The 22,868-nt window shown below is 39.3% G+C and overlaps 1 protein-coding gene and 1 non-coding gene across 3 annotated transcripts in view; both read left to right on the top strand.

Annotated features, from left to right (window-relative positions):
* PIK3C2A (phosphatidylinositol-4-phosphate 3-kinase catalytic subunit type 2 alpha) overlaps positions 1 to 22,868 on the top strand; it is a 125,449-nt gene that overhangs the window by 89,425 nt on the left and 13,156 nt on the right. Inside the window, exons 16-26 of one of the 2 annotated variants that reach the window (XM_030794501.1) lie at positions 1,343 to 1,531; positions 2,004 to 2,097; positions 2,575 to 2,669; positions 3,623 to 3,803; positions 6,851 to 6,955; positions 8,693 to 8,785; positions 10,778 to 10,907; positions 15,929 to 16,065; positions 18,382 to 18,551; positions 19,796 to 19,952; positions 21,236 to 21,345. In XM_030794501.1, the coding sequence (XP_030650361.1) occupies positions 1,343 to 1,531; positions 2,004 to 2,097; positions 2,575 to 2,669; positions 3,623 to 3,803; positions 6,851 to 6,955; positions 8,693 to 8,785; positions 10,778 to 10,907; positions 15,929 to 16,065; positions 18,382 to 18,551; positions 19,796 to 19,952; positions 21,236 to 21,345 (1,461 nt within the window). The remainder of the gene's footprint in view (positions 1 to 1,342; positions 1,532 to 2,003; positions 2,098 to 2,574; positions 2,670 to 3,622; positions 3,804 to 6,850; positions 6,956 to 8,692; positions 8,786 to 10,777; positions 10,908 to 15,928; positions 16,066 to 18,381; positions 18,552 to 19,795; positions 19,953 to 21,235; positions 21,346 to 22,868) is intronic. The other variant, XM_030794502.1, reaches the window with a different exon arrangement.
* On the top strand, positions 5,549 to 5,660 carry LOC115830498. Its single transcript, XR_004026052.1, has one exon. It is a non-coding gene; the product is annotated as a U6 spliceosomal RNA (small nuclear RNA).

Raw genomic sequence — 22,868 nt, 5'->3', positions numbered from 1 at the left:
TCTACAAAAAAATTAAAAGTAGCCGGGCACAGTGTTGTGCATCTGTAGTCCCAGCTACTCAGGAGGCTGAGGTGGGAGAATTGCTTGAGCCCAGGAGGTCAAGGCTACAGTGAGCCATGATCTCATCACTGCACTCCAGCCTGGGCAACGGAGCAATACCCTGTCTCAAAAAAAAAAAAAAAGAAAAAGAAAAGAAAAGAAAAATTGATTGGAAATGTCCATCAATAGGGATTAAATTAAGGTACATTTATCTGGTAGAGAACCATGCAACTATTAAAAATGAGATTATAGACTGAATGTGGTGGCTCACACCTGTAATCTCAGCACTTTGGGAGGCTGAGATGGTGGCACATGCCTGTAATCCCAGCTACTTGGGAGGCTGAGGCAGGAGAATCACTTGAACCTGGGAGGCGGAGGTTGCAGTGAGCCGAGATCGCACCACTGCACTCCAGCCTGGGTGACAGAGCGAGACTCCATCTCAAACAAAAATAAATAAAAATGAGATTATAGCTGTATGTACTAATGTTTAAAATAGGTTTTCGCTGAAGAAAACCAGGAGTAGAATTGTGTATATAGTGTATTACCACGAAAATAAATGAAAAAAGAGGATCTGCATATATCCATGTGTGTGCCTCTGTATGAATAAACTCTCTCTGGAAGAGCATACAAGCTTAGGCGGTTGCCTCTTGGAAGGGGAATTAGAAGGAGAGAGATTTCGCTATATACCTTTTGCAGTATTTGAATTTTTTCATTACTTCACATGAAATGAATAAATTTCAGTGCATGTATATGTATATATATATTTATATATATGGATGGATAGTAAAATAGTGAAATATTTCATTCACGTAAACGTGTGATTAAGCTTAAAACAGTTAGGATCTTCAAAACAAGTCCTTTTCATTTTAAATATTTCTCAGTTGAACTGTATAAATATGTTCCAAAATTTTATAGTAGTATTTTTTTTCATAGCATTTGATTTTATTTGTATGAAATGGATGAAATCCTTGCTGTCTCTTAGGGTGGGATCTGCTTTTTCAACTCTGATTTCTAGTGCCTGGCATCTAGTTAGAGCTCAATAAATTTTTATTGTACTGAATTATCCTTCATTTTCCTAACTAAACCTCTTTTATCAAGACACAATCATTTCTTTCAGTTCTCGGATTAGCATTAATTACTGGCATTTGCCATACATTGCATTTTTCTATTCCAAATTAGTATTAATGATTTTATGAAGAAGTAGCTGTCCCAAATAAATAAATTTCTTCTTTGTATTTTTAATCATTGAGATTATATCATTATGCTATCACTGAGAAGTAATTTAATTCTATTATATATGCAGACTTTCTAAAGAAGATAAAGCTTTTTTATGGGAGAAACGTTATTATTGCTTCAAACACCCAAATTGTCTTCCTAAAATATTAGCAAGTGCCCCAAACTGGAAATGGGTTAATCTTGCCAAAACTTACTCATTGCTTCACCAGTGGCCTCCATTGTACCCACTAATTGCATTGGAACTTCTTGATTCAAAGTAAGTCAAATACATTTATTTGCTCTTGTTTTATTGTCAGTTTTTCCAGTAAGGTATGTTGCCAGAGGCATTTCCTTTCCTTTTAACATGAAAGCAATTCAATATAATCCAAATGCGTAAATGTATATTTATACAAACATATCTTCTGCATTGAAGTTGTCAGTAAAGCATTTCATGTCCTTTAAAACTAGCCTAAAGGAAGGGTTAGGTTGTAAATTTTGAATAATTTATATTTTTATGCTGTGGGCCAGAATTAATTTTCATAAACTTAAGATTCCTAAATTATCCCTAAATTGAATCTGTATAGCACAATAAGGTTGTCTTCTTACAAAAAGAAGAAATACATTGCTTTTGAATAAAAGAGATATCTTAGTGTTGTTTGTCAGGACCAGATTGAGGTTGTGTTTTCAAGAAATACAGCTTCACTGGAAAGAAATCACTGTCCAATCTTGGTTTTATGGTAATCTTCTAGATTTGCTGATCAGGAAGTAAGATCCCTAGCTGTGACCTGGATTGAGGCCATTAGTGATGATGAGCTAACAGATCTTCTTCCACAGTTTGTACAAGTGAGTTTTTTACTAGATTACCTCCCTTTATACTTTCACTCTAGTTTTTTATGGGAACTTGCTAAGGGATCCCGCTTCTGTTTAGATTAAAAGTCATTTTGTAGTGTGGGAACATTGAGGGGCATTGCATTTGGATTTAGTGTGAACTTTTTCCCACTATTGTCATCTGCCCCATTTGAATATTGTATATAGGTACCTGTATTTTTAGTTTTCAGACTTTTTAGAACAAACCAGACTTGAGCTTTTCCTTGATTTTTCTTTACTGGTGAGTTCAACATAGCTAATGAATGTTACTATATACTTTTGTGCTTGATTTAATTAGTTTGGCATAGGTTAATTCATCTATTTAATTTTTATAAGTATCATCTTTCATCAGTAAGAGTAATACTTGCTTTATATAGTTTCTCTTTTGATAGTTTTATTGGAACAATTTAGTATGGATCAGACCACAATAATTCTTATTTTCTTTTACTGTAGGCTTTGAAATATGAAATTTACTTGAATAGTTCATTGGTGCAATTCCTTCTGTCCAGGGCATTGGGAAATATCCAGATAGCACACAGTTTATATTGGTAAGATTTAAATTTTATTAATTACCGTATTTCCATTCCTAGAATTTATAGAAATGGCATACCCTGTAAGTCTAAATGGCATGCCACACTACTTATTGTGGATACCAGATATTTTGTTGAAGGTATTATTTTAAAGGAGCTAAATTTACCCTCTAATGCAAAAATTTGAAAACCTTCATTACAAAAATTTGGTATCTTATAGCTCTATAATAATGAATGGGTTTTGACTTGCTTATATAGCTTAAAATAAATTTCTGGTTACCAAAAATTGAGGCCAAGCATGGTGGCTCATGCCTATAATCCCAGCACTTTGGGAGGCTGAAGCTAGTGGATCACTTGATCTCAGTAGTTTAAGACCAGCCTGAGCAACATGGTGAAACCTCATCTCTACCAAAAATATAAAAAATTAGCCGAACATGGTGGCATGTGCCTGTGGTCCCAGCTAGTTGGGATGCTGAGGTGGGAGGATTGCTTGAGCCTGGGAGGTAGAGGTTGCAGTGAGGCAAGATCACGCCACTGAACTCCAGCCTGGGCAACAGACCTGGTCTCAAAAAAAAAAAGAAAAAAAAATTGAACTTGTTATTTTTCAGAGAGGTTCACCTAGTTCTTAGAAGTGACTAACATATGGCTGGGCGTGGTGGCTCACACCTGTAACCCCAGCACTTTGGGAGGCCGAAGCGGGCGGATCACAAGGTCAGGAGATTGAGACCATCCTGGCTAACACGGTGAAACCCCGTCTCTACTAAAAATACAAAAAATTAGCTAGGCGTGGTGGCAGGCGCCTATAGTCCCAGCTACTCGGGAGGCTGAGGCAGGAGAATGGCATGAACCCGGGAGGTGGAGCTTGCAGTGAGCCGAGACTCCAGCCTGGGCAACGAGTGAGACTCCGTCTCAAAAAAAAAAAAAAAAAAAAAAAACAAAAAGTGACTAACATAAATATTTTGCTGTATTAGGCTTCTCAAAGATGCCCTGCATGATGTACAGTTTAGTACCCGATACGAACATGTTTTGGGTGCTCTCCTGTCAGTAGGAGGAAAACGACTTAGAGAAGAACTTCTAAAACAGACGAAACTTGTACAGCTTTTAGGAGGAGTAGCAGAAAAAGTAAGGCAGGCTAGTGGATCAGCCAGACAGGTATGTACCCATAAAAGGTAATATAAATGTGTTGATGTTAAAGGAAGGATCTTTATGGTGCTGACTAATTAAGTTGCTATTCTTTATTGGTAGACTCCCAATAGAACTCTAACTACACCCATGCTATTTGGGGCAGATAAATTCAAAGATTGTTTAAAATATATAGGAACATATTTCACAACCTATTAAAATCAGTGATTTTCCCATGCTTATTTATTTCCGTGCTTATTTATTCCTTTCTGATGAAAATTGTTTTCTTGAATTCCTTTACCTCCACTGTTAAAGTCCACAGTATTTTCATCACACCAAAAAGAAAGCATGTCCCCATTTTCCCCTCCCAGCCACTAAACTGTTTTCTGTCAATATGGATACGTCTATACTTCTATATGGATATTCTGGACACTTCATAGCCTTTTCTGTCTAGCCTCTTTCACTTAGCATAAAGTTTTCAGAGTTCATCTATGTTCCAGCATGTTTACTACATGCCATTTTTGGTTGAATAATATTCCATTGCGTGGATATACCACATTTTGTTTAAACATTCGTCAGTTGGACATTTGGGTTGTTTCCACTTTTTGACTATTAATAATAATACTGCTGGCCAGGCGTGGCTCATGCCTGTAATCCCAGCACTTTGGGAGGCCCAGGCGGGCGGATCACGAGGTCAGGAGATCGAGACCATCCTGGCTAACACGGTGAAACCCCATCTCTACTAAAAATACAAAAAATTAGCCGGGCATGTTGGCGGGCGCCTGTAGTCCCAGCTACTCGGGAGGCTGAGGCAGGAGAATGGTGTGAACCCAGGAGGCAGAGCTTGCAGTGAGCCAAGATTGTGCCACTGTACTCCAGCCTGGGCAACAGAGCAAGACTCTGTCTCAATAATAATAATAATAATAATAATGCTATGAATATTCATGTATAAATGTTTGTTTAAACAGCTGTTTTCACTTAGGAATGGCATAGCTAGGTCATATGGTAGTTCTGTGCTTAACTTTTTGGGGAATCATAGAATTATTGTCCGTAGCAGCTATATCATTTTACATTCCCACCAGCAATATAGAAGGGTTCCAGTTTCACCACATCCTCACCAACATTGTTTTTTTTTCCTGTTTTTTGATTATAGCCATTCTAGTGGGTGTGAAGCAGTATCTTGTTGTGGTTTTGATTTGAATTTCCCTAGTGACTAATGATATTGAGCACATTCTCATGTTTATTGGCCATTTGTATTTATTCTTTGGAGAAATATCTATTCAAAGTCCTTTGTCCATTTTAAATTAGACTGTCTTTTTGTTGTTGAGTTATAAGGGTTATTTATATATTTTGGATACTAGACCTTTATCACATACACTATTTGCAAATATTTTTTTCATTCTGCAGTTGTCTTTTTACTTCCTTAATAGTGTCCTTTAATATATTAATACCAAAATGTTTAAGTTTGATGAATTCCAGTTTATCTGTTTTTTTCTTTTGTGGCTCATGCTTTTAGTGTCATATCTAAGAATCCATCAACAAATCTAATGCCATAAAGATGTACACCTGTGTTTTCTTCTAAGCTTTTCTAGTTTTAGCTCTTATGTTTAGGTCTTTGATCCATTTTGAGTTAATTTTGGTATGTGGTATGAAGTAGAGGCCCAACTTTATTCTTTTGAATGAGGTTATCCAGTTGTCTTAGCACCATTTGTTAAAGAGACCCCCTCCTTCCTCTTGAATGGTTTTGGCGTACTTGTCAAAAATCAGTTGACCCTGTGCTTTCTTCAGCAACACATATGCTAAAATTGGAATGATACAGAGAAAATTAGCATGGCCCCTACACTAGGATGACATGCAAATTCATGAAGTGTTCTGTTAAAAATTTTTAAATAAAAAAGTTGACCACATATATGGGTTTATTTCTAGACTCTCAATTCTATACTATTCATCTATATGTCTATCCATATGCTATATTTGGGGTTTTTTTGTTTTTTTTTTTCCTTTTTTCCTTGAGACAAGGTCTCTCTCTGTTGCCCAGGCTGGAGTGCAGTGGTGTGATCACAATTCACCACAGCCTCAACCTCCTGGGCTCAAGTGATCTTCTCGCTTCAGCCTCCCAAGTAGCTGGGACCACAGGTGTTTGCCACCATGCCTGTCTTTTTTTTTTTTTTTCTTGTAGGGATAGGGTTTTGCCATGTTGCCCAGGCTGGTCTTGAACTCCTGGGCTCAAGCAGTCCTCCCATTTTGGCCTCCCAAAATCCTAGGATTACAGGTATGAGCCATCCACCCAGCCTATACTTTTTTTTAATTACCATGGTTTTATAGTAAGTTTTGAAATTGGACAATGTGAGTACTCCTACTTTGTTCTTTTTCATTATTATTTTTGGCCATCAGGGGACACTTGCAATTTCATATGATTTTCAGGAACCGTGTATCCATTGCTGGAAAAAGGCAGTTGGAATTTTGATAAGAATTATAGATTAATTTGGGGAAATATTACATACAATCTTAATTATAAACTATTACCTCTATATGCATTGTTTACCTGTTTTCTGTTTACTAAACAGTACTGCAATGAACTTTGGTTGGTGTGTACATTTTTACTTCTTTGCTAGTATTTCTTTCAGAAAATTCCTACAGGTGAAATAGCTGAGTCAAGAGCGACATATATTTTTAGTTATAATAGTTGTTACATTGCTCTACAAAAGAAGCTACACCTGTGTACACCTCTCTCCCTACCAATAAATTATGAAATTGTTTCCTAACGCAGGATGTTGTTTTAAATTTTCATCTGATAGGTGAAAAATTGCATTCATTTTTGTTTGGTTTCTTTCTTTGACTATTAGTGAGCTTTAACATTTTTGTATACATTGGTTGGCCAAATGTACCTTTGCCCACTATATTTATAGCCTTTGGCCATTCTAGTTTTATAGTAAAAATTAACTCTCTTTAGTAACAACCTTTTTTTGACCATTTGACAACTGGCCATTTTATAAATTGTATCTACAGCATAACCTGCGTGAAAAATAGGTCTTCATTTTCATTATGTTCTTACAGTGTCACATCTCTTTCTATAGGTTGTTCTCCAAAGAAGTATGGAACGAGTACAGTCCTTTTTTCAGAAAAATAAATGCCGTCTCCCTCTCAAGCCAAGTCTAGTGGCAAAAGAATTAAATATTAAGGTGACACATACAATACTTATAAGTTCATATTACATTTGAAAATAATAGGAAGAAGGCAAATGGGCAGGTATGCTTAAGGCAAATGAAGGTAAAACCTGCATAGGTTGGTTATAAGCATGGATGGTTGTGATTAGGATCCATATTTATCATAGCATATTTTTTTTTACCTAAACAGCATTCCTGGAAAAAAAAAAAAAAAAAAGTATAATATTATTTACTGCCTTGGGCTTCATTTTTTTAAATTGGTCTCACCGTCTTTTTTTTTTTTTTTTTTTTTTTTAATTTAGTTTTTTGAGACAAAGTCTCACTCTGTTGCCCAAGCTGGAGTGCAGTGGTGCGATCTCGGCTCACTGCAACATCCACCTCCCGGGTTCAAGCGATTCTCCTGCCTCATCCTGAGTAGCTGGGACTACAGGCACACGCCACCATGCCCAGCTAATTTTTGTATTTTTAGTAGAGATGGGGTTTCACTTTGTTGACCAGGCTGGTCTCGAACTCCTGACCTCGTAATTCACCTGCCTCGGCCTCCCAAAATGCTGAGATCACAGGCGTGAGCCACCATGCCTGGCCTTTTTTTTTTTGAGACGGAGTCTTGCTCTGTCACTCAGGCTGGAATGCAATGGTGCAATCTCGGCTCACTGCAACCTCCGCCTCCCAGGTTTAAGCAATTCTCCTGCCTCAGCCTCCCAAGTAGCTAGGATTACAGGTGCCTGCCACCACGCCCGGCTAATGTTTGTATGTTTAGTAGACATGGGGTTTCGCCGTGTTGGCCAGGCTGGTCTCGAACTCCTGACCTCAAGTGATCCGCCTGCCTCGGCCTCCCAAAGTGCTGGGATTACAGGCGTGAGCCACCATGCCCGACTGGTCTCACTGTCTTAAATTAGCTTTTTAGTAGTTTCATTTTAAAAGTAAGATGTGATCATTGCTAATAAAATTTTTAGTTTTTGGGAATACTTCCATGGCTAATTAATTAAAATAGTACCATAAACAGAAGAATGGAGGTCTCAGATCACAGTGATTTAGAAGAAGGAAAAGGATATCACAAGACGTTGTGTTCTGTTGATGGATTAAGACATTTACAAAGCTCAAACTTTAAAAGTTTGTGTCTCAAGTTTTTGCTTCTCTGCCTAGCGAGATGATATTTTAGTCATATATGCTATGTTTAAGTTTCAAAAAGTATTTTTGCATATCTGTTATCTTCCAGAGAGTCTAGAAAAGCAATTCTAAATTAGCCGGGCGTGGTGGTGGGTGCCTGTAATCCCAGCTACTTGGGAGGCTGAGGCAGGAGAATTGCTTGAACCCAGGAGGCAGAGGTTGCAGTGAGCTGAGATTGCACCATTACAGTCCAGCCTGGGCAACAAGAGCAAAACTCTTATCTAAAAAAAAAATAAATAAAATGAAAAAGCAATTCTCATGTGTTACTTCATTTGCTGTAATTCAAAGGAACAAGTGTTTAGCTGGGTGTGTTTGTGCATGCCTGTAGTCCCAGCTACTCAGGAGGCTGAGGCAGGAGGATCATTTGAGGCCAGGAGTTAGAGGTTGTGGGAAGCTATGGTTGCATCACTGCATTCCAGCCTGGGTAACAAAGCAAGATGCTGTCTCTAACAGAAATAAAAATAAAAAATAAATCTAAAAACAAGACACAAAGGAAGAAGTGAAAGGGGAAATGCGTAGGACAAAAAAAATTCTAAATCCATTTTTATTTATCTTTCTAATGCTTAACATGTGTATTTGCAGTCGTGTTCCTTCTTCAGTTCTAATGCTGTCCCCCTAAAAGTCGCAATGGTGAATGCTGACCCTATGGGAGAAGAAATTAATGTCATGTTTAAGGTGAGTAAATAATGTTACATTTTTTAATGGCAATTTAGAAATTTTTTTATCAAATTACCTTCCCAAAATTGAAAAGGTGATTTTATTTAATTTTTTTTTATTGTTTTATTTATTTATTTTTACACAGGGTCTTGCTCTGACACTCAGGCTAGAGTGCAGTGGCGCAATCTCGGCTTACTGCAACCTCCACATCCTGGGTTCAAGTGATTCTCCTGCCTCAGCCTCCCAAGTAGCTGAGATTACAGGCACCTGCCACCATGCCCGGCTAATTTTTGTATTTTTTAGTAGAGACGGGGTTTCACCATGTTGGCCAGGCTGGTCTTGAACTCCTGACCTCAGGTGATCCACCCACCTCAGCCTCCCAGAGTGCTGGGATTACAGGTGTAAGCCATCGTGCCCAGCCAAAAATGTTACGTGTTTTGATCATGATTTGTATATTTTGAAGACAGGATGAAGAATTTTAGTTAATTCAATGAGTTGGACATGTGGAGGTTCATAAAGATTGCTTCTACTGAACCACCTTTGATATATACATATAATAAATTCCTTTGTACTCAGATCTGGTTTTGAACTCTATGTTTTATTGATGTAGGCGCCTTTTTCTAAACCAGTAATATCTGTTTTGAATACAAGAATTTTATGTGTTTTTTTTTTTTATTTAATTTATTTATTTTTTTTTTTTTGAGACGGAGTTTGCTCTTGTTGCCCAGGCTGGAATGCAATGGCGTGATCTCAGCTCACTGCAACCTTTACCTCCCTAGTTCATGCAGTTCTCCTGCTTCAGCCTCTCAAGTAGCTGGGATTACAGGCATGTGCCACCACGCCCGACTAACTTTTTTATTTTTAGTACAGACGGGGTTTCACATGTTAGCCAGGCTGGTCTCGAACTCCTGACCTCAGGTGATCTGCCCGCCTCGGCCTCCCAAAGTGGTGGGATTACAGGTGTTAGCCACTGTGCCCAGCCAAGTTTCAATATTTTTTAAGGCAAATTCTCCTTATTCTTTTCCATAATTTTCTTGGCTAGTCTCAGAATGTATTCATTATTATGTGTTTTTAAATTATTTTATCCAGTTTAAAAAAAAAATGAAAAGTTGTTCAGGTTTTAGTTAAAAAGTAATTCATTTTGGGAGAGTTAATTTTTTTAAGTAAACTTTTCATTTTGAGATAATTATAGATGCATAGGCAATTGTAACAAACTGTACAGAGGAATCCTGTGTACTCTTCTTCATAGTAACATCTTGTATAACTGTAGTGCAGTATCACAATCAGGATATTGGCATTGATACAGTCAAAATGTAGAACATTTCATCATCCCACAGATTCTCCATGTTGCCTTTTTAGAAAATTGAATATAGGCCAGGTACGGTGGCTCACGCCTGTAATCCCAGCACTTTGGGAGGCTGAGGCAGGCAGATCACCTGAGGTCAGAAGTTCGAGACCAGCCTGGCCAACATGGTGAAACCCCATCTCTACTAAAAATACAAAAATTAGCTGGGTGTGGTGGCAGGCGCCTGTAATCCCAGCTACTCAGGAGGCTGAGGCAGGAGAATCAGTTGAACCTAGGAGGCGGAGGTTGCAGTGAGCCGAGATGACTCCTCTGCACTCCAGCCTGGGCGATAGAGAGAGACTCAGTCTCAAAAAATAAATAAATATTTGAATATAATTCACATACCATAAAACTGAACCTTTTAAAGTGTACAGTTCAGGGAACTGAGATATGAAGAAGTTAAGTACCTTTCCCTAGAATGCTGCAGAAAAATAAAAAGGCATTTCTGTTCACTTATAGGTGTGTGCAACCATGCCCAGCTAATTTTTGTGTTTTTAGTAGAGGCGGTGTTTCCATCATGTTGGCCAGGCTGATCTCGAACTCCTGACCTCAGGTGGTCTGCCCGCTTTGGCCTCCCAAAGTGCTGGGATTACAGCTTTCATAGTATGTAATCTGTTAAGTCTTTTGGAGATGTATAAGTTTCATTTTGTTTCCTTGATTTCAAGGTTGGTGAAGATCTTCGGCAAGATATGTTAGCTTTACAGATGATAAAGATTATGGATAAGATCTGGCTTAAAGAAGGACTAGATCTGAGGATGGTAATTTTCAAATGTCTCTCGACTGGCAGAGATCGAGGTAAGTTTATTAGCTGTGTCTTGATGTCTTATTTTTTTCCTTGAACTTAGCTTAAAGTGTACCTGCCCTAAAGGTCCTGATGCAGATACTCTGGTATCACAGTTGATTCTTATTTTAATTCAGTGTTACTTTATTGATTCAGTTGCTCATAATTAAGTCTCTTTTAAAAATAACTTAGTGGCCGGGCATAGTGGCTCATGCCTGTAATCCCAGCACTTTGGGAGGCTGAGGTGGGTGGATCACATGAGGTCAGGGGTTTGAGGCCAACCTGGGCAACATGGTGAAACCCTGTTTCTACTAAAAATGCAAAAATTAGCCAGGTGTGGTTGCGTGCCCCTGTAATCCCAGCTGCTCGGGAGGCTGAGATGGGAGAATGGCTTGAACTTGGGAGGCGGAGGCTGCAGTGAGCCGAGATTGCATCACTGTATTCTAGCCTCGGTGACCGAGTGAGACTCCATCTCAAAATAAATTTAAAAAAATTTTTTTTAACTTAGTATAGCCTAAATAAATGCTTTGCAGTAATCAGAGGTGTCCATTAATTGACCCAGTGAGGACTTTATGGTCTTTAGCTTTAAGCTTAAAAATAATGCCATATCTCTGGGTGCAGTGGCTCTCACCTGTAATCCCAGCATTTTAGGAGGCCGAGGCAGGAGGATCAGTTGAGTCTAGGAGTTTGAGACCAGCCTGGGCAACACAGGGAGATCCTGTCTCTACAAAAAGAAATAGTCTCAGCTACTCTGGAGGATGGGGTGAGAGGATTACTTGAGCCTGGGAGGTTAAGGCTTCAGTGAACCATGATCATGCTACTCCACTCCAACCCGGGTGAAACAGTGAGACCTTGTCTCAAAACCAAATAAATAAGGCCATATCTAAGTTAAATCAACTTTGATTTCGTTTTTATAAAATAAAATCATACAAAGTTCTTTTCTACTAATAGCAGATATCTATCTTACTATTAATGAATGTAAAACATCCTAATATCTGATACGTATTATGTGCTCAATAAATGGCAACCATCATTATTCTTATTCAACAAATGTTTGTTGTTTACCATCTATAAAATGGTAAGAATATGTGGTACTCATATTTTAGAAGGAAGCAATAATACATACAAGTAATCAGAGTATGCTTTAATAAGCTGAAAGCTCTAAAAGTTGTAAAGGCAATACCATCAGGTTTTAAAGGAAAGATCATCTGCTGTTGGTGGAAATGAGAAACACTTCACAAATTCTATGCATAGGCACTAGGAAGTCACCTGAAAGATAATCATCCTTCCAATATTTGACATTCGATTTATGCTTAAATGCCTACAGTGAAGGGGAATTCACTGCATTTCAAGACAGTTCATTCTATCCTGTGTAGCTCTGATAGCTATCGATTTCTTTTTCATATTCAAGTGATTAATGGGGACTGAGTCCTGTTGTCTTTTACCCATTGGTTTCAGTTCTGTTCAGGGACTATCATATAATTAAGTTAAATCCGTCTTCACCCTTACCAGTATTGTGGCCTCAGATTCTGAATTCCAAATTCTTCAGCCACTTATGAAAGATTACTTCAAATTACCTTATCACCTTATTATTCTCCTTGCAAATGGTTCAGGTAATCTCTTGTCTCTAAGAATGGCACCTGGATTTTGTAGAATACAAAAGGGTGGGCATAGTGTCACACATGTGAAACTATTCATAAATAAAATCAGTAAGTTGTCATCATACCAGCTTCTGCTAAGCCATATCTTGGCCATCCTGTAACTTGTACATTTTCTTTTTCTTTTCTTTCTTTTTTCAGAGATAGGATCTTACTCTGTCTGTCATCCAGGCTGGAGTGCAGTGGTGTGATCATAGCTCACTGCAGCCTCAAACTCCTGGGCTCAAGCATTCCACTTGCCTCAGCCTCCCAAAATTAGCTGAATATGATGGCATGCACCTGTGACATGGCACCACACCCAGCTAATTTTTAAAATTTTTCATAAAGACAGGGGTCTCACTATGTTGTCCAGGCCAGCCTCAAACTGATCTCATACAATCCTACCACCTCAGCCTCCCAAGTAGCAGGGAGTGTAGGCATGCACCACTGTGTCCAGCTATGTACTTGTACATTTTTGTATCTTAGAACCATGTGTAGGACCTTAGCTATTAACTTTGTTATATTTGATACAATACTTTTCAATTTGTTGAGTTCGTTTTAAAACCTAATTTTTGAGTGTTACAACTCTTTTAGAATTCACATAGCAGAGGCCAGGCACAGTGGCTCATGCCTGTAATCCCAGAACTTTGGGAGGCCGAGGCGGGCGGATCCCTTGAGGCCAGAAGTTTGAGACCAGCCTAGCAAATATGGTGAAACCCCACCTCTACTAAAAATACAAAAAATTAGCCAGGCGTGGTGGTGCACATCTGTAGTCCTGGCTGCTGGGAGGCTGAGGCACTAGAATCACTTGAATCTGGGAGGCAGAGGTTGCAATGAGCCCAGGTGGCACCACTGCACTCCAGCCTGGAAAACAGAGTGAGACTCTGTCTCAGAAAACAACCAGAAAAAAAGGAGCCAAATGAATTCATTCTGTCATATGTATCTAGACTACTAGAATTACAATCTGGCCCCACATACTTTCTATCTGGGTACCCTGGCAGCCTTGGTCAACTTCTGTTTCCTCCAGTCCTTTGTCCAAAGCAGAGCTCTGTTTTCATATGTTTTATTTTAACACAAATGCATCTCCTTCTTTTTAAAAATACATCAATTAATTTTTTAATTGTATAAATAATATTTGCACATAGTAGAATATCCAGATAGCATATAGTAGAATAAATTGAAAAGTAAATGCTCGTTTTCTCTCATACCTTCATCCTCAATTCTAGGTACCCTCTTTCCACAATATAACTACTTATGTAGCCTTCTGGAAATGTTTTGTGTATATTCTAATATGCACAACCATCTTTCTTTTCAAACACAGAAGTACAGTTCTCCATCTGGATTTTGTCTTTAACATTATTTTTGAGATCTTTCTATCAAAGCACATAATTCCTCCCTCATTGTTTTCTTTTGTGTAAATGTCACATAATTTATTTGTTTGATACTTGTTTTATTTTATTTTTTTCTTTTATTTTTTAAGACGGAGCCTTGCACTGTTGCCCAGGCTGGAGTGCAGTGGCGTAATCTCGGCTCACTGCAAGCTCCGCCTCCTGGGTTCATGCCATTCTCCTGCCTCAGCCTCCCGAGTAGCTGGGACTACAGGCTCCTGCCACCACACCCAGCTAATTTTTTGTACTTTTAGTAGAGACGGGGTTTCACCGTGTTAGCCAGGATAGTCTCGATCTCCTGACCTCGTGATCCGCCCGCCTCTGCCTTCCAAAGTTTGTTCAGCCAGGCATTTATATTTCAATTAGGAGGCCAAAATATATACTTGAGATTTAATTATATCACAAGGTCAGTCTTCATCTGTTCTTCCTTTTGAAAGTGCTAATGTATTCTGGAAGATTCTTATCTTACCCAAATATATGATTAAAGAAATTTTTTTGTGCTGAAGTGGGACAGTGTGTATCTTATATGTAACTTTACCAGCTAGGTCAGTGTCGTCTTGTTTGTAATTAAAATAGTTTTCCTCGCTGGGCACGATGGCTCATGCCTGTAATCCCAGCACTTTGGGAAGCCGAGACAGGCAGATCACTGAAGGTTGGGAGTTCAAGACCAGCCTGGCCAACATGGTGAAACCCCATCTCAACTAAAAAAAAATAAATAAATACAAAAAGTAGCCGGGCATGGTGTTGGGCACCTGTGATCTCAGCTAGTTTTCCTTTGGGGATTAGTATATGGATGTACAGACTAAAGAGTCTCAAATAGTCAAAATTGATGTTTACATGTTAGATACTTTTGAAAATAAAGAACAATTTTGATTGGCGGCCAGACTTTTTTTTTTTTTTTTTTTTTTAAGACAGGGTCTCACTGTCGCCCAGGCTGGAGTGCAGTGGTGTCATCTTGACTCACTGCAACCTCTGCCACCTGGGTTCAAGTAATTCTCATGCATCAGCCTCCAGAGTAGCTGGGACTACAGGTGTGTGTCACCGTGCCTGGTTAATGTTTGTATTTTTAATAGTGGTGGGGTTTTGCTATGTTGGCCAGGGTGGTCTCAAACTCCTGAGCTCAAGTGATCCACCCACCTCAGCCTCCAAAAGTGCTGGGATTACAGGCATGAGCCACCATGCCTGGCCAGACTTGATTTTTTTTTTTTTTTTTTTTTGTGATAGAGTCTGGCTCTATTGCCCAGGCTGGAGTGCAGTAGTGCTATCTTGGCTCTGCCTCCTGGGTTCAAGGGATTCTTCTGCCTCAGCCTCCTGAGTAGCTGGGATTACAGGTGCCCACCACCATGCCCAGCTAATTTTTGTATTTTTAGTAGACATGGGGTTTCGCCATGTTGGCCAGGCTGGTCTCAAACTCCTGACCTCAAGCGATTCACCCGCCTCGGCCTCCCAGAGTGCTGGGATTGCAGGTGTGAGTCACTGCACCCAGCCAGACTTGAATTTTTTTGAAAGTAACAATTGCTAGCTGGTTTCTTATGTCAAAGATTGAAAACTATAACTTTTTAAAAGGCATGCAGCCATAAAAAAGAATGAGTTCATGTCCTTTGCAGGGACATGAATGAAGCTGGAAGCCATCATTCTCAGCAAACTAACACAGGAACAGAAAACCAAACACCTCATGTTCCCACTCATATGTGGGAGTTGAACAGTGAGAACACGTGGACACAGGGAGGGGAACATCACACACCAGGGCGTGTTGGCAGGTGGGAGGCAAGGGGAGGGAGAGCATTAGGACAGATACCTAATGTATGCGGGGCTTAAAACCTAGATGATGGGTTGATAGGTGTAGCAAACCACCATGGCACATGTATACCTGTGTAACAAGGCTGCACATTCTGCACATGTATCCCAGAACTTAAAGTAAAATTTAAAAAGCAATAATAATTTTTTAAAATGTTTAAAGGCTTATTTTGGGGAGACAGTTTTACATAGCTTAATATTTTATCGTTAAAGGCATGGTGGAGCTGGTTCCTGCTTCTGATACCCTCAGGAAAATCCAAGTGGAATATGGTGTGACAGGATCCTTTAAAGATAAACCACTTGCAGAGTGGCTAAGGAAATACAATCCCTCTGAAGAAGAATATGAAAAGGTAATTAGCATGTCTCCTTATTCTAAAAAGCTTTGTCAAAAATGTATTACAAAGGTTTTAAGTGCTTTCATTTTCCAGCTCTGGTGACCAAATAGTCATTTAGTCTAAGTCAGGAAAAGAGCATCTTTTTCTAAGTATAGGAAAGAATGTAAAACAGAATGCATTTAATGGCAGGAATCTGAGTGAAACCAATGCTAAATTACGCCCCCAAAAATTTCCAAGCACATACTTAGAGGCCAGCAAAACAGAGGCATTTTTCTAACCCAGAATGTTATATTTCACAAAGATCTTGGAAGAAGGTAGGGAAATGAGTAAAATGGGCAGCATCATGTGGTAGTTAAGAACATAAATTAGGGGCCAAACTCTCTGGGTTTGAATTCAGGTCCGGTCCCAAGTCACTCAGCAACAGGGCCTTATGCAAATTTTTTTTTTTTTTTTTTTTTTGAGATGGAGTCTCACTCTGTCGCCCAGGCTGGAGTGCAGTGGCGCGATCTCGGCTCACTGCGCCTCCCGGGTTCACACCATTCTCCTGCCTCAGCCTCCCAAGTAAGCTACAGGCGCCTGCCACCACGCCCAGCCAATTTTTTGTATTTTTAGTAGAGACGGGTTTCACCGTGTTAGCCAGGATGGTCTCGATCTCCTGACCTTGTGATCCACCCGCCTCGGTCTCCCAAAGTGCTGGGATTACAGGCGTGAGCCACCGCGCCCGACCTATGCAAATTATTTAACATCTTTGTGCCTCAGTGACCTCTGCTATATAGTACCATAATATTATGGTATTATAACATATACTATGGCTATAAACATAAGCATTGAGATTTTTGTGAAAATTAAGTGACTTATATGAAGCACTGCATATTGAAAGTTGTATAATTGATAGGTCTTATTACTGGAAACATCAATTTTCTGTTTTACTATTATTTGAAATTACATATGAGGAAAGGGCAATCTTTCAGGACATAAGGCCTCTAATGATCCTAACTTGGCCTCAGGAAGACCCAAGAAAACTGAGTGGTGATGTAGGAAGACTCCCGTTTTAATGTCATGGAGCTGCCTAGTTTATGTTTCATTAATGGATCACCTTTATAGACATACACGTGCCATCTGTTGACCTACAAAGCTAATGCTGGGGAATTTTGACGTTTGTTAGATCATTTAAACTGTGAGATCACTCCCTTTTCATACTTCTTTGTTGTCTGGGAAAAAAAGCAGTGCAGCAGAAGCCCATACTTGTTTTAGTAATGTTGGCCCTTTGTGATTCCTGGTAAGGAAATAATGGCCAAGTAGCATACATTAAGCATCTTTTATGAATTTGGCTTTTTAATGTGATTTAATAAGTAAGAGGGAATATAACTTAGTGAAGCCATATTGCCTAGATTTGAATCCTCACTCTGCCACTTAACAGTTATGTGATCTTGGGCAAACAACGTCTCTCTCTTCCAGTTTTCCATCTGTACAATGGTTATGATGATAGTACCTAAGTCATTGATTGTTGTGAGATTCTAAATATGTTAATGTATATACACACACATACATACACACACATACACAGAGAAGTGCCTGGTTTGTGCTAAAGACTATATAAACATTTGCTGTTAATCATCATTGGTAATGATTTCTGGAGAATTATGGAATAAAATTAACTACATGAGAAAGTCAGGCCAAATGAATGTACCACTCAGAAATACAGTATTTTGTATAAATAAACTAAATACACATGCTTTAGATTAAAGAAAAACCTCATTGTATGTGTCCTGCTGTATCCTTCTATACGATATTATATTAGTAATTTTAATAATCCCCAGGAGAGGGAGAACTTAAGATGACACACAGGGAATCACCACATGGGAAACAACACACATTTCTTGTATTCTTGAATGTTTTCAGATATAAGCTGATTTTCCTTACACATGTCTTCCCTGCAGGCAGAGGAAAAAAAGCAAAAATCTTCTATCCATCATGTTTGTGGAATCCTGCACCTCACCGATTCTAAGCAGCAGAGTCAGAGAGGTGCAGGATTCCACAAACATGATGCTTAAAAGCTGTTCGAAGGCAGCACGTACCTAAGTAGGGACTGGTAGGGATCCCAGACTTTTAAAAGAGAAAAGCTAGAGAAGGGGCAGTAACCACCCTTAGAAGAGTGTTTTTGTTTTTGAAATATGAAAAGATTGGCTTCCATTACTGTATCCCAGTTTGTATGCTATTGAGAGAGTGGATTACAATAGTGTTTTTAAAGAGTGATAAATTACTATTTATAAACTCTGCCTACTTTAAAAATAGTTCATTTTCTAAAATAATTGTATATGTTTTTTATAGGCTTCAGAGAACTTTATCTATTCCTGTGCTGGATGCTGTGTAGCCACCTATGTTTTAGGCATCTGTGATCGACACAATGACAATATAATGCTTCGAAGCACGGGACACATGTTTCACATTGACTTTGGAAAGTTTTTGGGACATGCACAGATGTTTGGCAGCTTCAAAAGGTATAATGTTATTGCTGTTGCCAAAGAAATGAGGCACTTCCTGTTTCCCAAATTAATGTTTGTCTCAAGCTTTGCATTTTGCCTTGTGCGTTTTGCCTTGTGGCTCCATTTGAACATAACTGGGAATGAAAAAGGCCCAAAGATATGACCATACCACATAGTAGACAAGAATGTGTCTTAAGTGTGTATAAACTTTGTTTTTTTGTTGTTGTTGTTGTTTTGTTTTTTTGGGTTTTTTTGAGATGGAGTCTTGCCCTGTCACCCAGGCTGGAGTGCAGTGGCACCATCTTGGCTCACTGCAAGCTCTGCCTCCCGGGTTCACGCCATTCTCCTGTCTCAGCCTCCTGAGTAGCTGGGACTACAGGCGCCCGCCACCACGCCCAGCTAATTTTTTTGTATTTTTAGTAGAGACGGGGTTTCACCGTGTTAACCAGGATGGTCTCGATCTCCTGACCTCGTGATCTACCCGCCTCGGACTCCCAAAGTGCTGGGATTACAGGCGTGAGCCACCATGCCCGGCTAAACTTTGTTGAAATGAATTAAGGTACATATATATTTTTTTATCTACTTAGCGATAACTCTTAGAAAGAAATGGTTTCATGTGTATAACAGCAGTAAGTAGTTTTCTGTGTTTGTAACTACTGTTTGATCTCTCTTTGGGTTTGTGGATTTATAAATATCACCTTATTTTTATATATAAGGAAATTTCATACGTAAGTTCTCTCTAAATAATGAGATTATTATGTGATAGCTTTCTTGAAAAATGTTATTTTAGAGGCTGGGCGTGGTGGTATGCCTGTAATCCCAGCACTTTGGGAGGCCAAGGCGGGCGGATCACGAGGTCAGGAGATCGAGACCATCCTGGCTAACATGGTGAAACCCTGTCTCTACTAAAAATACAAAAAATTTGCCAGGCGTGGTGGTGGGCACCTGTGGTCCCAGCTACTCGGGAGGCTGAGGCAGGAGAACGGCGTGAACCCAGGAGGCAGAGCTTGCAGTGAGCCTAGATCGCTCCACTGCACTCCAGTCTGGGTGACAGAGCAAGACTCCATCTCAAAAAAAAAAAAAAAAAAAAAAAAAAGAAAAATGTTATTTTAAAATTATGGAAATTCAAAAGTGTGTGGTATTAAGTTTCCTAGGTGGAAATGGCCGTACCTCAGATAGCTTAGTTTAATAATCATGTAATAGCACTATTGGAGTATCTTCTGTAAATAATATTTTGTATGTACTTTCATTTTAAATAGGGATCGGGCTCCTTTTGTGCTGACCTCTGATATGGCATATGTCATTAATGGGGGTGAAAAGCCCACCATTCGTTTTCAGTTGTTTGTGGACCTCTGCTGTCAGGCCTACAACTTGATAAGAAAGCAGACAAACCTTTTTCTTAACCTCCTTTCACTGGTAACTATTCTTTATAAGCACTTAATTAGTTTTATATTAATGCATCTATGTTTCAATATCTAAAAAAGATTATTTTGTGATTTTGGAATAAAATTTGCTTTAGTCACAAATGTCAGATACATTATTGCTCAGATATTTTAAACTTACTGCTGTGTGAAATAAGCCAGACACAAGAGTACCTACTGTCTGACTCCATTTGTGTACAATACAAAAAATAAGTCAGTAGAGTGGCTCCCCTTGGGATGGGAAGTATTAGTAGCTGGACCCCAAGACAGGCATCTGAGATGCTAATGAATGTTTTGTGTATTAATATGGGTGTGAATTGTGAACATTTACTCAGCTGTACAATGAAGATTTCTGTACTTTCCTGGGTATATATTATAGTTAAGTAAAAAGTAAAAAACACAAACCCACTATGATTATTATGACTAAATTGATATGGTAATAAACAGAAGGCTACAATTGTCTTAAGTGAAATAACTCAGAAAGTTAAATATTGTGTGTTCTCACTTATAAGTGGGAGTTAAATAATATGTATACATGGACATAAAGAGTAGAGTAATAGACATTGGAGACTTGGGAGGGTAGGAAGGGGGATGGCGGATGGGAGATGAGAAGTTACTTAGTGGGTACAATGTATACTATTCAAGTGATGCACTAAAAGCCCAGACTTTACCACTGTGTGATACATACATGTACCAAAATTGTACTTGTACCCCCTAAATCTATGAAAGTAAAAACAGTGGCCTAGGCCGGGCGGGGTGGCTCATGCCTGTAATCCCAGCACTTTGGGAGGCTAAGGCAGGCGGATTGCTTGAGGTCAGGAGTTTGAGACCAGCCTGGCCAACATGGCGAAACCCCATCTCTATCAAAAAAAAAAAAAAAAGTTTGCCAGGCATAGTGGTACGTACCTGTAATCCCAGCTACTCAGGAGGCTGAGGCAGGAGAATTGCTTGAACCTGGGAGGCAGAGGATGCAGTGAGCCAAGATCACAGCCTGCGCCCTCCACCCCCCAAAAAAGAGCCTAGCCAAAAGGAGATCTGGATCTCACAGGTTTAATTCTATAAACTGGGTTTGTGACCACCAACAAATTGCTTGACTTCTTGGTGTCCATTTCCTTATTTGTTAGATAATCACCTAGGTCCCCAATACACTAATGAACCCCTCAAGACTGACTGTTTTTGTTTGCTTTAGTTCTGATTACTTGAGCAGCCCACAGGAAGGAGTGAGGAACAAATGTTTTAAAAAATTTAACTCACAGAACTTTTTGTTTTCTTCTACAGATGATTCCTTCAGGGTTACCAGAACTTACAAGTATTCAAGATTTGAAATATGTTAGAGATGCACTTCAACCCCAAACTACAGATGCAGAAGCTACAATTTTCTTTACTAGGTAAGGCATATTTAAGTATATTGCAGAAGGAACATAAAATATTGCTTTGATTTGTTTTACCTTAGTTTAAACAAATGCTATTTATCAAAATTCTGATTTATAAGAACAAATTCTGATTCACAGTAATTTGCACATAGTAGGCTGTCAAAAGTTGATTTACTAATAAATACAAAGGATTTGCAATAATATTTTTGAAATATACTTATTTGCCTCAAAATATCTCAAGGTTTATTTAATATGTAATTTCAATGATAAAAACATTTTTCTACAGTGCCATGTACCATTTTAAAATCTTTTTTAATTTTTTGAGACTGAGTCTTGCTGTTTCATCCATGCTAGAGTGCAGTGGCACAATCTCAGTTCACTGCAACCTCTGCTTCCTGGGTTCAAGCGATTCTCCTGCCTCAGCCTCCCGAATAGCTGGGACTACAGGCGCACACCACTAAGCCCAGCTTATTAAAGTCTCTTTCTAAAATGTTATCTGTACTAATCTATTTTTCAGGATTTTGTCTTAACAATTTCCATGGAGACCTTTGGTGTTTTTAATCCAGCAAACCCTGGTCACTGCTGCAAGTAAACTATTATATGGCCCAGTACTTCAAACACATATACCAATGACTGGTACTTGAATTTGTTACTGCTTTAAAAACAGATCTTCCGGCCAGGCGCAGTGGCTCACGCTTGTAATCCCAGCACTTTGGGAGGCCGAGGCGGGCGGATCACCTGAGGTCGGGAGTTCAAGATCATCCTGACCAACATGGAGAAACCCCGTCTGCACTAAAAATACAAAATTAGCCGGGCATAGTGGCGCATGCCTGTAATCCCAGCTACTCAGGAGACTGAGGCAGGAGGATCGCTTGAACCTGGGAGATGGAGGTTGTGATGAACCGAGATTACGCCATTGCACTCCAGCCTGAACAACAAAAGCAAAACTCTGTCTCAAAAAAAACCCAGATCTTCTTGACAAATATGTTGTAAAGGTCTGGTGATCAGGCTGGTTACTGACTACTGCTGCCACATCATCACAATACCATAGCAGGGAGGGGTACCTGAGCTCATGTTCTTTTCTCTCCTTTTTCTCTTGCCTTCTTCCTCTCAGTGGAGAAGAGGTATAAAACACTGACTGGATTTCCCTAGTCTCAAGAGTCTGGGCTGAAATGAATTGAAGGATGCTGACTTTTGTATAGCCTTCCAAACTAATCCTGACAATTTAGGTATTGATGGGTTTTCTTTTGCTTTGTTTTTTAAAAGAGATTCATTGGCTCCCCCGGGCAAAACTACAAAGCAGGCATGTATTCGTCTGCCTGCTTAGACTTCCATAACAAAAGACTATAGACTAGTGGCTTAAACAACAGATACTTATTTTCTCACAGTTCTGGAGTCTAGGAGGTCCAAAATCAAGGTGCCAGCCGATTACATTACTGTTGAGGGCTCCCTTGCCAGATTGCAGATGGCCACCTTCGCAATGTGTCGTCACATGGTAGGGAGAGCTAGCTCTCTCATCTCTTCTTAGAAGGGCACTC

This window comes from Nomascus leucogenys, chromosome 15 (genome assembly GCF_006542625.1).
Source record: "Nomascus leucogenys isolate Asia chromosome 15, Asia_NLE_v1, whole genome shotgun sequence".
Lineage (NCBI taxonomy): Eukaryota > Metazoa > Chordata > Mammalia > Primates > Hylobatidae > Nomascus > Nomascus leucogenys.
This window is presented reverse-complemented; position numbering and strand designations above follow the sequence as displayed.